We start from the raw sequence: 13,109 nt of genomic DNA, 5'->3' as shown, positions 1-13,109 counted from the left end.
TAGAAGGCGACCATCATTCTCTCTTGAGCGACTAACTATCTTGCTCGTCGAAGTATCCGCAGGGACCCTTCCCGACGCAGGGACGAGCCATCGGTAATCCAGAATACCTCTTCGGAGACCGGGATCACTGTGTTCGCATACCTGATTATATTATATTTTTTATCAGTAAAAAAAGAGGAAGTGACAACTCAGTTCCACCATTACTGTTTTATATAGATATGTAGAGAATTAGAAAGATTTTATGATAGAGTTTAGGGATTAAATCTAAATTCTATAGAACTCTTAGATATAACACGAATAAAATAATATTTTTGTAGATAAATATAATAATGTAATTAGAATTAATATATTGTATTATATTATATTTTTTATTAGTAAAAAATGAGGAAGTAACACTTCAGCTACATCGTTACTGTTTTATATTATATGTATATGTTGGAACCATGAATTTTTATTAATTTATAGAGATATTAATTAATCAATAAATTAAGGGTTAAGGTGCAAAAATACTTCTAATGTTTTGGGTCATGAGCAATTTCACTCGTAACGTCTAAAATGGTGCAATTTTACCCCTAACATTAGAAGTCAAAAGTAATTTTACCCCTACCTTTGATAAATTGGGTCAATTTGAGAAATAATTCATATGTCTTTTCGATAATGAATCTTGTCATCTACATTTTACACGTGCGTCATTTTATCAAATAATAAATCACAAACATATGTTAAGATGTAAAAAATAAAAATAAAAAATACACTGTATTTTGTACGAATTAGATAAAAAAAATCACCGAATTTATAAATATTAATCTTTAATTCTATTATTAAATTATAAAAAAATGAAATCCTTTTTTTAGAACAAATTATTACGTAATTTTTGCAAAATAAGCAACAAAAATATATATGTTTTATAATAGTGACTAAAATTGACCCAATTTATCAACATTATGAGTAAAATTGCTCTTGACTTCCAATGTTAGGGGTAAAATTGCTCTCGACCCAAAATATTAGGGGTATTTTTGTACCTTAACCCATAAATTAGTAATTATTAATTTATAGAGTGATGAAGTTTAGAATGATTCGGTACCTTTGGAACTAGTCACAAAAAAGGAAATAATTATAACATCAACCACTCTTTACAATTTTTTGTTACAATTGGACAATGATACACCAGAACTTTTGAATGCACTGAGAATAGTTAGAGATGAAATTCAATTAGACTTAAATTTCAAGAAAAAACAAAGTATTATAGAGTTATATTTTGCTAAATTATCCTAAGTATACATCTATATATACTTGGTATATGTATTTGAAAAATTATTAATTTATAAAGATAATAAAACAATGTATTTATAAAGAGCCATGAGTGAATAGAAAACCGATCATAAGGCATAAACCTACGTGCCCTATCAACTCGTTTCACGACTCAGGTATGAATTGAGTTTAGATGATGGAACTTAAAAAAGCGAGTAAACCATGGATAACAAAATATCATTGTTCAGAATTCAACAATCTTTCACAAGACACATAAAAATATCCAAGAGAAAAGCTTCATTGGTTTTCGATTAACTAATTCAATAAACAAATGAAAAATTAACTAATATCGAAATTTGACCATCGACATAGTTTCCATTGCCCAACAATGGTGAAGATAATTGCATGTTTAATGAATTTTTTTTTCCACTAAAGATCCAAGACCTGAAAAACAATGGAGGATTTTAAATAAGTGGTATCTAATGTAACATGCAATCAGTGAACTCCAATTCAGAAGCGTATATATGGCTCCGATCAACTATGAACAGATTTCTGAATTCCATATATACTCAAAAGAAAAACGTATGAAAGGATTACGAAATTGAAGACCAAATATGAACATATTTCTGAATTCCATGTACTAAAAAAAATGCAGGAAAAAATGGAATTTCATTACTGCTTACAGTTTAATTTTTCCAAAGTGAATTTGCCCAGGAAACAAATCATACTCCTTCAATACCTCCACAAAAAAGGGCAGGAGTGGTAGTCGCATCCCCGATTCTAATTGCTCCTCGTAAATAATGAGCTCATTCGCGCTACCCGCGTGATGGGCTTTGGTCTCTTCATCCAAAGCTACTAATTCATAAGGCTCTCCGAGTCGATACACTGCAGAGATCACCGGCAGATCTGCTGCGACGATTATACTGTAGGCATCTTCGACCGAAAGGGACTCCGGCCTCTTAGGACGCTCGGCTCTCTCAAACCGTTTCCCCTCGCTACCAGAAGCACCTGGAGCTCGCGTCCACACTCTCTCACGCATTTCCTCATAAATCGCGGCAAGGGGCCGCTCTACAGTAATCAAACCCTCCGGCACGGCCACCACCACCTCTAGAACGCCGGCGGCAACGCCTCCGGCTGGGCGATCGACGGTAGGCAGCGGGCGATCAACGGGTTTCTTCCTTTTTTTCGCCGCACCACCCACTGCGCTATCTCCACTATCCTTTTCAGCTCGCCTTTTTCGCGATACAGTTCGCGTTCGAGAAGACTCCCGAAGCGTGAAGTCACCAGGGGCAACCGGCGGCAGTCTGCTTAGGGCTCCCCGTGAAGAACCCTCTGACATAATACCCCTCCCCAGAAGTCGAAATAAAGCAAAGAAAAACGCAAAAATCAAATCTAAAGGATTGTGCGACTAACCTCAGCAAAAGATACGACAAATTCTGACGCGAGATAACTCCCGACGAAACAACAGGTGTCGGATAAACCGCCGGATGCTTACCGCGCGAACGACTAGGTATGAGACGGCACAATCGCAGGAGGGGACAGGAAACGAAAGCAAGCAGTTTTTTCTCTCTCATACAAGTTTGAAAAATGAAGTAAAGAGATTTCGTCTCATCCCTCCTCATATTTATAGTTGGGGGAGGAAACAAGGCGTCGGCACAGTTGTAAATTTGCAATAAATTCTTACGGCGCACGAGTAATTAAAAGCACATGCACAATCAATACGGCACTGTAAATAAGGCACGCATGCAGTAAACCCAAAGGTTTTTCCCACATTTATCCGAGCAGCCCTCTTTACGGCTAAACACCATTTATCCCTACGAGAAACGGATGCACAACCCTATCTTCTCGCATCAAATACTCGATTTAGCTCTTCGATGGGGGGGACTACTTGATTCGATATTAACCTTTTTACAAGGGATATTCATGTTAAAAGTGATTTAAGTTAATCTTTCATTTGACATAATTGCAATTTCTTTTTATAAGTATGGAAACTCGTAGACTACCCATTTCTTGACATCTATGTAACTATATCCCTAACGGGGTGTTTGTTAGGAGAGATATAGGAGGAGGGATAGAGATAAAAAACATGAGATAAGTTATCCTGTGTTTGTTTGTGAGACAGAAGAGTGAGACAGATGAGGGATAAACCTCTTATCCCTCAAATCCTATACCCGGGAGGGGGTGGTATAAGGAGGTGAGATAAGCTCCTGCAATTTTAATAGGATGGAAAAGTCCATCGTATCTCTCAAATTAATGTTATGTAGTTTAAATAAGGTTAAAATAGTAAAATGTATTATTTTATCCCTATTCTTATCCCACGTACCAAACATTGAATAATAATTCAGGACTATCCTATTTTATCTTTATCCCAGCCATTTATTCTTATCCCTATCACAACGTGCATCCTTATCCCTATCCCATAAAATAGCAAACCAGGGTGGTGTTGGGCTTGTGGCCGATAAGCCCGGAGACATATGCAGCTCAACGGTTCTACTCTTGTCTTTCCACTATTTCCGTTTGTGGGGCAAAGTCTCACTTCTCTCATCGATTAGGCTCTCGCCGTGTTCTTATGAATCAGTTCCCGGTGAAACTTATTAAGGTTTCGCCATGTCCCTCACCTTCTCATTTCATTCCCCCATACTCAAGCTCCCTCGTCGTCACATACCCATCAAAAAATCCTTCTTCATCTTCTATGCTATACCCAGTTACTTTTGCAACTTCAGATCCTATCCAATTTTAGATAATGACGAAAAAAACAACGATTCCCAACTCATAGCTACCCTCTCTAGTATTTTGCGGGGGAAGAAAAGCTGGAATCTTGCACTCAATCATCCATTAATTTCCTCCAATTTAAAGCCTCGCCATATTGAGATGGTCTTGTTGCAATCCCTGGATGATCCCAGGTTAGCTTTGAGGTTCTTTAATTTTCTGGGTTTGCACAAGAACTTCAACCACTCAACTTTTTCATTTTGTATTCTAATTCATTCACTGCTTCAGTCTAATCTATACTGGCCCGCTTCTTCACTTCTGCAAACATTGCTTCTTCGTGGTTTGGATCCAAGACATGTTTTTGAGGTTCTTTTGGATTCTTTTAGGGCTTGTAGATTTAGTTCTTCTTTGGGATTTGATTTGTTGATTCAGAATTATGTACATAATCAGAGAGTTTTTGATGGTGTCATGGTGTTCAGGTTAATGAGGGAGTTTAATTTGATGCCTGAAACTAAGAGTTTAAGTTACCTTTTGAATGCACTTTTGAGGATTAAAAAATTTGATGAAGTTTTAATGCTTTTTGATGAGCTTGTGAGTGCAAATGTTAGGCCTGATGTCTATATTCACACCGCTGTAATTCGGAGCTTGTGTGAGTTAAAGAATTTTAGTAAGGCAAAGGAAATGATTGAAAGGATAGAGTACAATGAGTTCGAGTTGAGTATAGTGATGTATAATGTGTTAATTCACGGTCTTTGTAAGAGCCAAAAAATAGGGGAGGCTGTTGAGATTAAGAATGGTTTGGTTCAGAAGGGGTTAAAACCGGATGTCATTACCTATTGTACTTTAGCACTTGGGTTATGCAGGGTGAAAGAGTTTGAGTTTGGTGCCGAGATATTGAAGGAAATGATTGAATTGGGATATATACCAAGTGAAGCAGCTCTTTCGGGTGTTGTTGATGGTTTGAGTAGGAAAGGGAGAAATGGGGATGCTCTTCATTTGGTGAATAAAGCTCGGGAAATTGGGGCGGTACCTAATCTATTTGTATACAATGCACTGATCAATTCGTTGTGCAAAGAAGGAAAATTCGATGAAGCTGATTTGCTTTTCAAACAAATGGGAGAGAATGGTTTATGTGCGAATCATATCACTTATTCCATTCTGATTGATTCCCTCTGTAGGAGGGGCAAATTGGATGATGCTCTTCATTTGGTGAATAAAGCTCAGGAACTTGGGGCTGTACCTAATCTATTTGTATACAATGCACTGATCAATTCGTTGTGCAAAGAAGGAAAATTCGATGAAGCTGATTTGCTTTTCAAACAAATGGGAGAGAACGGTTTATGTGTGAATCATATCACTTACTCCATTCTGATTGATTCACTCTGCAGGAGGGGTAAATTGGATGCTGCGATTTCTTTGCTTGATAAAATGATTGAAGCAGGGATAGAAGTTACAGTATATCCCTACAATTCCTTAATAAATGGCCATTGCAAGTTGGGGAATTTGGAGGAAGCAGAGTTTTTCTTCACCGAGATTATTGATAAAGGATTGACACCAACTGTGGTAACTTATACATCACTGATAAGTGGATACTGTGATGAAGGAAAGTTGCATAAGGCATATAGATTATATAATGAGATGACTAGGAAGGGAATCTCCCCGAATACACACACCTTTACGACAATTATATCTGGCCTTTGTAGAGTAAATATGGTGGCTGAAGCAATTAGACTGTTTGATGAAATGAAAGAACAAAATGTCATGCCAAATGAGGTCACTTATAATTGTATGATTGAAGGACACTGTAAGCAAGGAAATACTGTAAGAGCCTTCGAATTGCTAGGTGAAATGGTAGAGAAAGGTCTTGTTCCGGATACCTATACTTATAGGCCTTTAATAAGCGGTCTTTGTTCTACAGGGAGAGTATCTGAAGCCAAAGAATTCATTGACAGCCTCCACAAAGGACATCACAAGTTAAATGAGTTGTGTTATGGTGCTCTTCTGCATGGTTATTGCAAAGAAGGGAGATTACAGGATGCACTGAATGCTTCCCGTGAAATGGTAGAGAGAGGTATAGATATGGACCTTGTATGCTATGCTATACTTGTAGATGGAACTATGAGAGAACATGATAGAAAAGCATTATTTTGTATTTTGAAAGAGATGCATAATCATGGAATGAGGCCTGATGATGTCATGTATACAAACATGATTGATAGACACAGCAAGGTCGGGAATCTTAAGGAGGCAGTTGGGCTTTGGGATATAATGGTTGCTGAAGGATGCACGCCAAATGTTGTAACATATACCGCTCTGATAAATGGTTTATGCAAAGCGGGATTCATGGATAAGGCTGAGCTTCTCTGCAAGGAAATATTATGTACTGATAACACTCCAAATCACGTTACCTATGGTTGCTTCCTTGACCAACTTACTAGGGAAGGGAACATGGAGCAAGCTGCACAGCTTCACGATGCACTACTTAACGGGTTTTTGGCCAGTGCAGTGTCATATAATATACTTATTCGGGGCTATTGTAAACTGGGAAAATTTGAAGAAGCAACAGAACTCCTACATGGGATGACAGAAAACAGTATATTTCCAGATTGCATTACTTATTCAACAATTATGTTTGAGCATTGCAAAAGGGGTAATTTGAAGGAAGCTATCAAATTGTGGCATGCTATGCTAAACAAGGGTCTCAAACCTGATAAATTAGCATACAACTTTTTGATACATGGTTGCTGCATTGCTGGGGAACTAGGAAAGGCTTATGAATTGCGGGACGACATGATGAGAAGAGAGATGACGCTAACGCGGGTTACACAAAATACTCTCATTCATGGAGCTGAGTTATCTAGGAACCCAAACAGACCCGTGACTGGTGTGTAGTTATTGTTTCCCTGACTGGAAAAAATCGATCAACATTGCGCGAAGTTACATATTTCTGGGCTCACCATTACTCAACCCTGTATATTAGAGTGGATGAAAAGTTCAAACAGCAATATCACAAGTGATTTCTTTGGATTCTCACTCCTATGAGACTGCGTCTTTAATCCAACTGCCTATTGCTCTTGATCCTAATGTGTTCAAGCGTTAGTCTATTTTGTAAGTAACTTTCATTCTCTGACCTTTTCTCTTCATATATTATAAAAAATTATAAAAATTGTCAGTAGTTAATCCACCTTTTTGTTCTCTCTTTCAGTAATTTACCATGTAGCAGTTACACAGAGTGTCTAGGAATCCTCTATTGATCCTTCTTCTTCATTGTTCCCTCTATGATATTTGAAACCTAATTATTCCTGCACTTTTTCCATCTAAACTTGCATTTTCTGATCAAGCAAACAATATCTCGTCTTCTCTCTTGTTTTGAGTGAGTTAGTAGAATGGATTGAAGTGTCAAAATCTGTTAATTCTGATGAAAGATTTTCACAGGTTTCAACCCAAAGATTCAAGAGGTATCCAAGATCTCAATATAATTCAGTATCTAATATCTCTTTTCTGGAGAAAGACTGAGGAGGCTAGTGAGATTGCTGGTGCTGCGAGAACTGTAAGTCTTGAAAAATGTCAAAAAGATTTAATCTTTTTTTTTTTTTTTTTTTATGTGCATTGGCTTATAAATACTTGAATAAACTGTCCATGTACTTTCATAGTAAATGATACTTTCTCAGCCATTTGTAGTGAAACTTCCTGAATGTGTACTTAGGCAAATTTGCCATCGCTTGACTAACATATTCTATGTCTGAGTGTAGTTTCTTTTTCGTTTTGAACTTTTCAGTTAGGTAATATTTAGCTCACTTTATCAATTTTTGGACTTTTCTAGTATTTGATATTTAATTCCTTAGTTTCCATGAATTTCACCTTGCATTTTAATTATAATCATTCTGTGTCATTATTGCCTCACAGGAGTGCAACAAAAGACCTTAGCTTAGGCTTGAATTCATCCAATTAGAGGATAGCAGGAGGAAATTAGAAGGAAGAAGAGCCTTCCAAATCGCAGGGCCACTTCTCGCAACACATTACAAGTGCAAGAATATGTACCTGTGATATCTTGGTCATCAATGTGGGGATAATGGTTGAAACTGTGAGAATCTATGTGAGGTTATTCAGTGAAATGGGCCAAATAGAGGAGCAATTGTTTTGTTGTGGGGAGAAGAAGTGAAAAAGAGCAAAGGACAACTGTTGGGTTCAGGTTAAGATCTAAAAAAACTCCATTTATTTTATCATGACACAATGACAATTTTATGAACAAATTAGTTGCACAAGCCAAAAATCAATTTTGGAATTCTTTGTGAAAGATGAGCTATTCGGCTAACTGTGCATGCTTCAAGCAGCACAGAGATTCTATATTTGTATATCAACTTCGTCTCCTTTTCATATTCACATGTATCTACTATGAGTAAAAGATTATGTTATGCAAGTGTTGCTTCATATCAGTACAGATCTGCTTGAGATATTTACTTTGTATTATAATTTAGAGAAATGTAATGGTACAAATAATCTTTTGGGGTTCTAAACTTTTTTTATTGATGCAAAAATCATTATTCAATGTCTGTTAGAGTATCAATTAACTGATTTTATGGCTGCCCTGAAAGATCCCGTAGAAACAATTCTTGGAATTTTCTCAAACAACTCTGAGGTGTAAAACCCTTGGCTTGTGTTATTATTGGTGATTTCAATGACTTGTTGTCTCAATCTAAGAAGAGAGGAGGAAATTGTCATCATCCTTCTTTAATTCATCGGTTCACTGACGCAGGAGAGCTTTGTGATTTATTTAAATTCAATATGGTGGGTTGTCATCTTTACTTAGGGAAAGTAGAGGGACGATGAATGTTTTGGAAGAAAACTTGATAGAGCTTTAGTTACTTCTAATTGGCTTTATTTCCTGACGTGAAGGTGATTAATGAGGAAGCTCATTGCTCTGATCATCATGTTCTATTTTTATATCTTAATCAGACTGAGTATGCATGGGAAAGAAATTTTCGTTTCGAAAATGCTTGGTTAGAAAGGGAGGAAGGGTGTAAGGACCGAGTTCTTTATGCGTGGATTACAGGGATCAGCCTAATCTTGTTCAAAGTCAGATAGCGTGTGGGGAGGTGATGTTTGTGTGGGGTGAAGAGTTGAGGGGCAATTTTCAAAATTAGACTTCACTTTATCGAGAGGAGTTGTGTCGTCTCATGGAACGGACTAATCCCACCTTGCAGACTTTGTTTTTGGAAGCTCAAAGTTCTCTTGATCCGTTGCTGTTTCAGCAAGAAAAATATTGGCGGCAACACTCGAAGAAGCTTTGGCTTTCAAGCACACGATCTTAATTCAAGGTTTTTTCCATGTGGCTGCTGCAAACAGAAAGAGGAAGAAAATATTGACAGACTCAAGAATGAAGCAAGGATATGGTGTGATTGGAACACATGTTTGGGTCCGTTGCTTCAATCTTATTTTCATAGCTTATTTACCTCTTGTGGTTGTGATGCTTCCTGTGTAGTTGATAACTTTTCCCATAAACTTTCTAATGTTGGCAATGATGATTTAATGAGACCCTTTGCGGCGGAGGAAATCAAATCGGTAGTTTTTTCCATGCACCTGAATACAAGTCCTGGTCTTGATGGATTCAATCTGTGCTTTTAATATATTGGGATATAGTGGACCCTCAAGTTACTTTTTCCTATTTGGGTTGGCTGAACTCAAGGAATCTTCCTAATGATATTCATGATACAAATTTGGTTTTAATTTCTTAAAAAATAAAATATGAATCTGTAATGTTATTTACAAGATTTTTTCTAGGTACTAACAAATAGGCTTAAAGGTGTGATCTATCTTATTATTTCTCTCTCTTGGAGTGGTATTATCCGAAGGCATGTTATACTAGCATTTGAAGTTATTATTTTTTACGAAAGAAAGAGGGTAAAATCAGTTTTGCTTCATTGGAACCTGATATGTCAAAGGCTTATAATCATGTTGAATTAGAGTTCCTGAGATTGATGATGTTGAAAGCTTGGTTTCTCATGTGGTTAGGTTAATCTTATAATGCATTGTCTCAAAAGCTAGTTACAATATTGTTAGTGAGACTCACTCCATTTGTCCTAGTTTTCAACAGGTGCTTGAGACAAGATGAACCAATATCACCACATGCCTTGTTTGTGTCGATGGTCTGTCAGCTTTGTTGTCTAGTCGCGAGGCGAGTGGTGTTATCTACAAGTGTTGAATTGGTAGATCAGTTCCATCTATCTCTCACCTTTTTTTTTTTGTAGACGACAATTATTTCTTCTTTCGAACCTTTAGTAATGAAGCTTTGGCGGTTAAGCATCCTCTTTCAATATGAAAAAACTTCTGGTCAAAAAGTTAATTTTGGCAAGTCATCTGTTTATTTTAGCCTTTGTTTGGGAGGAGGTTAATGGGAGTAAATGGGAGTAATGGAAGGTTAAGTATTGAGTTAACCTTGTTTGGGAGTTATTTTTTGAGTGTAAATGGAGGTTAACGGGGTTAAATGTTTACTTCCTCTAACCTCCAAACTCTAACCTCCAAACTCTAACCTCCAAATTGTGGGTTAATAGGAGTAACGTAAACTTTTTTAAAATTTCTTATCTCTGCAGAGTAAATTTAACATTCCTTCCCCTCCATATTTAAACTCCCAAACAAGGTTAAACATTTAACCTCATTTACCTCCTATAAACTCGCAAACAAGGTTAATTGTTAACTTTCTGTTCCATCACTTCCCTTTCCTTTCCATTACCTCCTTTAACTCTTCCCTCCATTAACCTCCAGACTCCCAAACAAAGGCTCATTGTTCTCATAATTTGGGTGGGTCAACATTGGAGGAGCATGGAAAATATCATTTTCTCTCTTCTCTCATTTAGGTGTTTAGATATTAGGAGGATATGTTTTTGAACCGTCTGAAAAGTTGGAATGTTTGTTTCCATTCCCAAGCGGGTAAAGAAATATTTATGTACTTCAAGCTCTTCCTTTTTATGCGATGAGTCTTTTTATTGATTATGGAGTTACTCTGTTCGGATCTTTAAAAGATGTTGAATTCCTTTTTGGTGGGATTCAGATAGAACTGGAAAAGGGGGAGTTAGACAAAGATCGACAGGTTGTCTGCTTTGTAATTTGCAAACGGGTTGGTTTAGCGTCATCCCCAAACAATTTGTATCCCTAAAAAATTAAAAGGTATGAGCTTCAAACGACTTCTCTTGGGCCTCGACTCTCTTGTTGCCCGGGTTTATAAAGCTCGACATTATCCTAATTTCTCCTTTCTTGAAGCTTCTGTTAATAATAACCCCAGATTTATTTGGAGGAGTATTATGTCTGCTTATAATTTAATTGTTTCGGGGTGCGAAGGTTGGTGGGTAACAATGATACAATTAGTATTTGGGACGAGCCTTTGCTTCTGGATGAAACTAACCCGTATGTGGAAAGCCTATTCCCCGATGCTTTGATTCTCGAGAAAGTGGCTGATCTTCGTGATAGTATGGATTCTTCTCGGGATGTTAACTTGGTGAGGGGCTGATTTAATGACAAAGACGATGCTCTTATTTTTACCATTACGCTGAGTCGATGTTCTATTGAGGATTTGTGGTATTGGATCTAGGATATAAGTGGAAAGTACAATTCGCAGTGGTTACAAGCGTCTTATTTTGATATAAGTGGAAGAATGCCTAGCTCGAGAATAGTGGTACTCTTCCTACGGCTACTCCTTTTGCATCGTTTTGGTCGCCTCCTCCTCCAGATCACCTCAAGATTAATGTGGATGCAGCCATGTTTCCGCCGCCGCTCTCTGCTGGTTTTAGTTGTGTGCTTCGTGGCTCTGCTGGTGCATTCTTGACTACAAAAATGGTGAGCTCATATGTTCAAGTGATGTGCTTTTGGCTGAGGCCTTTTCTTTACGGGAGGGGTTAAGCTGGACGAAATCAAATAGTTGGTGCAATGTGTTGTTTGAATCGGATTGGTAACTAGTTTGTCAAATAATGTCAGGTGCTCAAGTATCTAGTTCACCTTTTAGTTTAGTTATAGATGTTTGTAAATTCATGTTAACGAATTTAGGGTATTGTTTTCTCAGTTTTGTCAAACGTTCATCGAAAGTTACTGCTCATATCGTTGTTAGAACGGTGACTTCTATATCTGATAGAGGAGAATTGGATATATTTATTCTCTTTTTCTTTGAAGGAAAAAAAAACCAAAAATATATTTATATATTCTATTTGAAATTCTCGGAAAAGCAGCAACTAACCGACGTGATAATAAATAAGAGATGTGGAGAAGAGTATTTTTGGTAGATTAGTGTGTTGACTTTAATTGCCAACCAAGATCTTTCTTCTTTTGTCTTCAATTTCAACTATCACGGATTAATTATACTCATTGCCTTTTTAACTTCTTAGATGGTTTCAGAATTATCATAAAACACCCTAAAACTTAAATTTAATTGCATTTCAAACCAATTTGATGAAATTCAATTTAAGGTTTTCAATTTCTGACATAACAGTACGATTTATAGAGACTATCGCTTGACAGAACTCGTTTGATACAACTATCATTTTGTATCATTTATACTACATTCGTCCCATAATATAAGTCATTCTAGAGATTTTCACACAAATTACGAAATACAATTAATGTGAAGTCTAATTAATGAATTTACATTGGTTAACTAAAAAACAATTGTCTCTCATGAAATGGTTGGGTAATAAATATTGGAATGTTAAAAGACACATAGATCAAGACAAAAAAAAAATTAATGCTTTGATCAAAAAACTAGACTAAAATTTTTTGGAAAACCAAAACGATTTATATTTTGGAAAAAAACCACTTTCTAAAACGACTTATATAGTGGGATGGAGGGGTAGTACAATATATAGATCCAACACAATATCTCTTTCTTTTTTTTTTTGATAAAAAAACAAGGAATGAAACCTTACAAGAACCACGACTACAAAGAGCAAAAATAACCATAAAAATGTATTAAAAACATAAAAAAAAAAACAAGAAAATATATACTTCTCGTAATTCCAAATCCATAGAAAAGAATATTCCCTTTCTTTTGTTGCAACCACGTAGATCTATTGATCTACGAACAACATAATCCGTTTCCGCTCGTGCTAAATTCGAAAAAGGTATAAATGAAAGAATAATGGAGAGCCGATACAATTCAGACGAAT

General features: G+C 36.6%; 1 protein-coding gene across 1 annotated transcript; it reads left to right on the top strand.

Annotated features, from left to right (window-relative positions):
- The first annotated feature begins 3,719 nt into the window (after nt 1–3,719).
- On the top strand, nt 3,720–8,396 carry LOC136222993 (putative pentatricopeptide repeat-containing protein At5g59900). Its single transcript, XM_066010726.1, has 3 exons — nt 3,720–7,068; nt 7,396–7,510; nt 7,867–8,396. The coding sequence occupies exon 1, from the start codon at nt 3,859–3,861 to the stop codon at nt 6,850–6,852; it is 2,994 nt and encodes a 997-aa protein (XP_065866798.1). The 5' UTR covers nt 3,720–3,858; the 3' UTR covers nt 6,853–7,068; nt 7,396–7,510; nt 7,867–8,396.
- Nucleotides 8,397–13,109: the final 4,713 nt, after the last annotated feature.

Source organism: Euphorbia lathyris, chromosome 3 (assembly GCF_963576675.1).
Source record: "Euphorbia lathyris chromosome 3, ddEupLath1.1, whole genome shotgun sequence".
NCBI classification, from domain to species: domain Eukaryota; kingdom Viridiplantae; phylum Streptophyta; class Magnoliopsida; order Malpighiales; family Euphorbiaceae; genus Euphorbia; species Euphorbia lathyris.
Note: the sequence above shows the minus strand (reverse complement) of the source record. Positions and strands in the feature narration are given on the sequence as shown.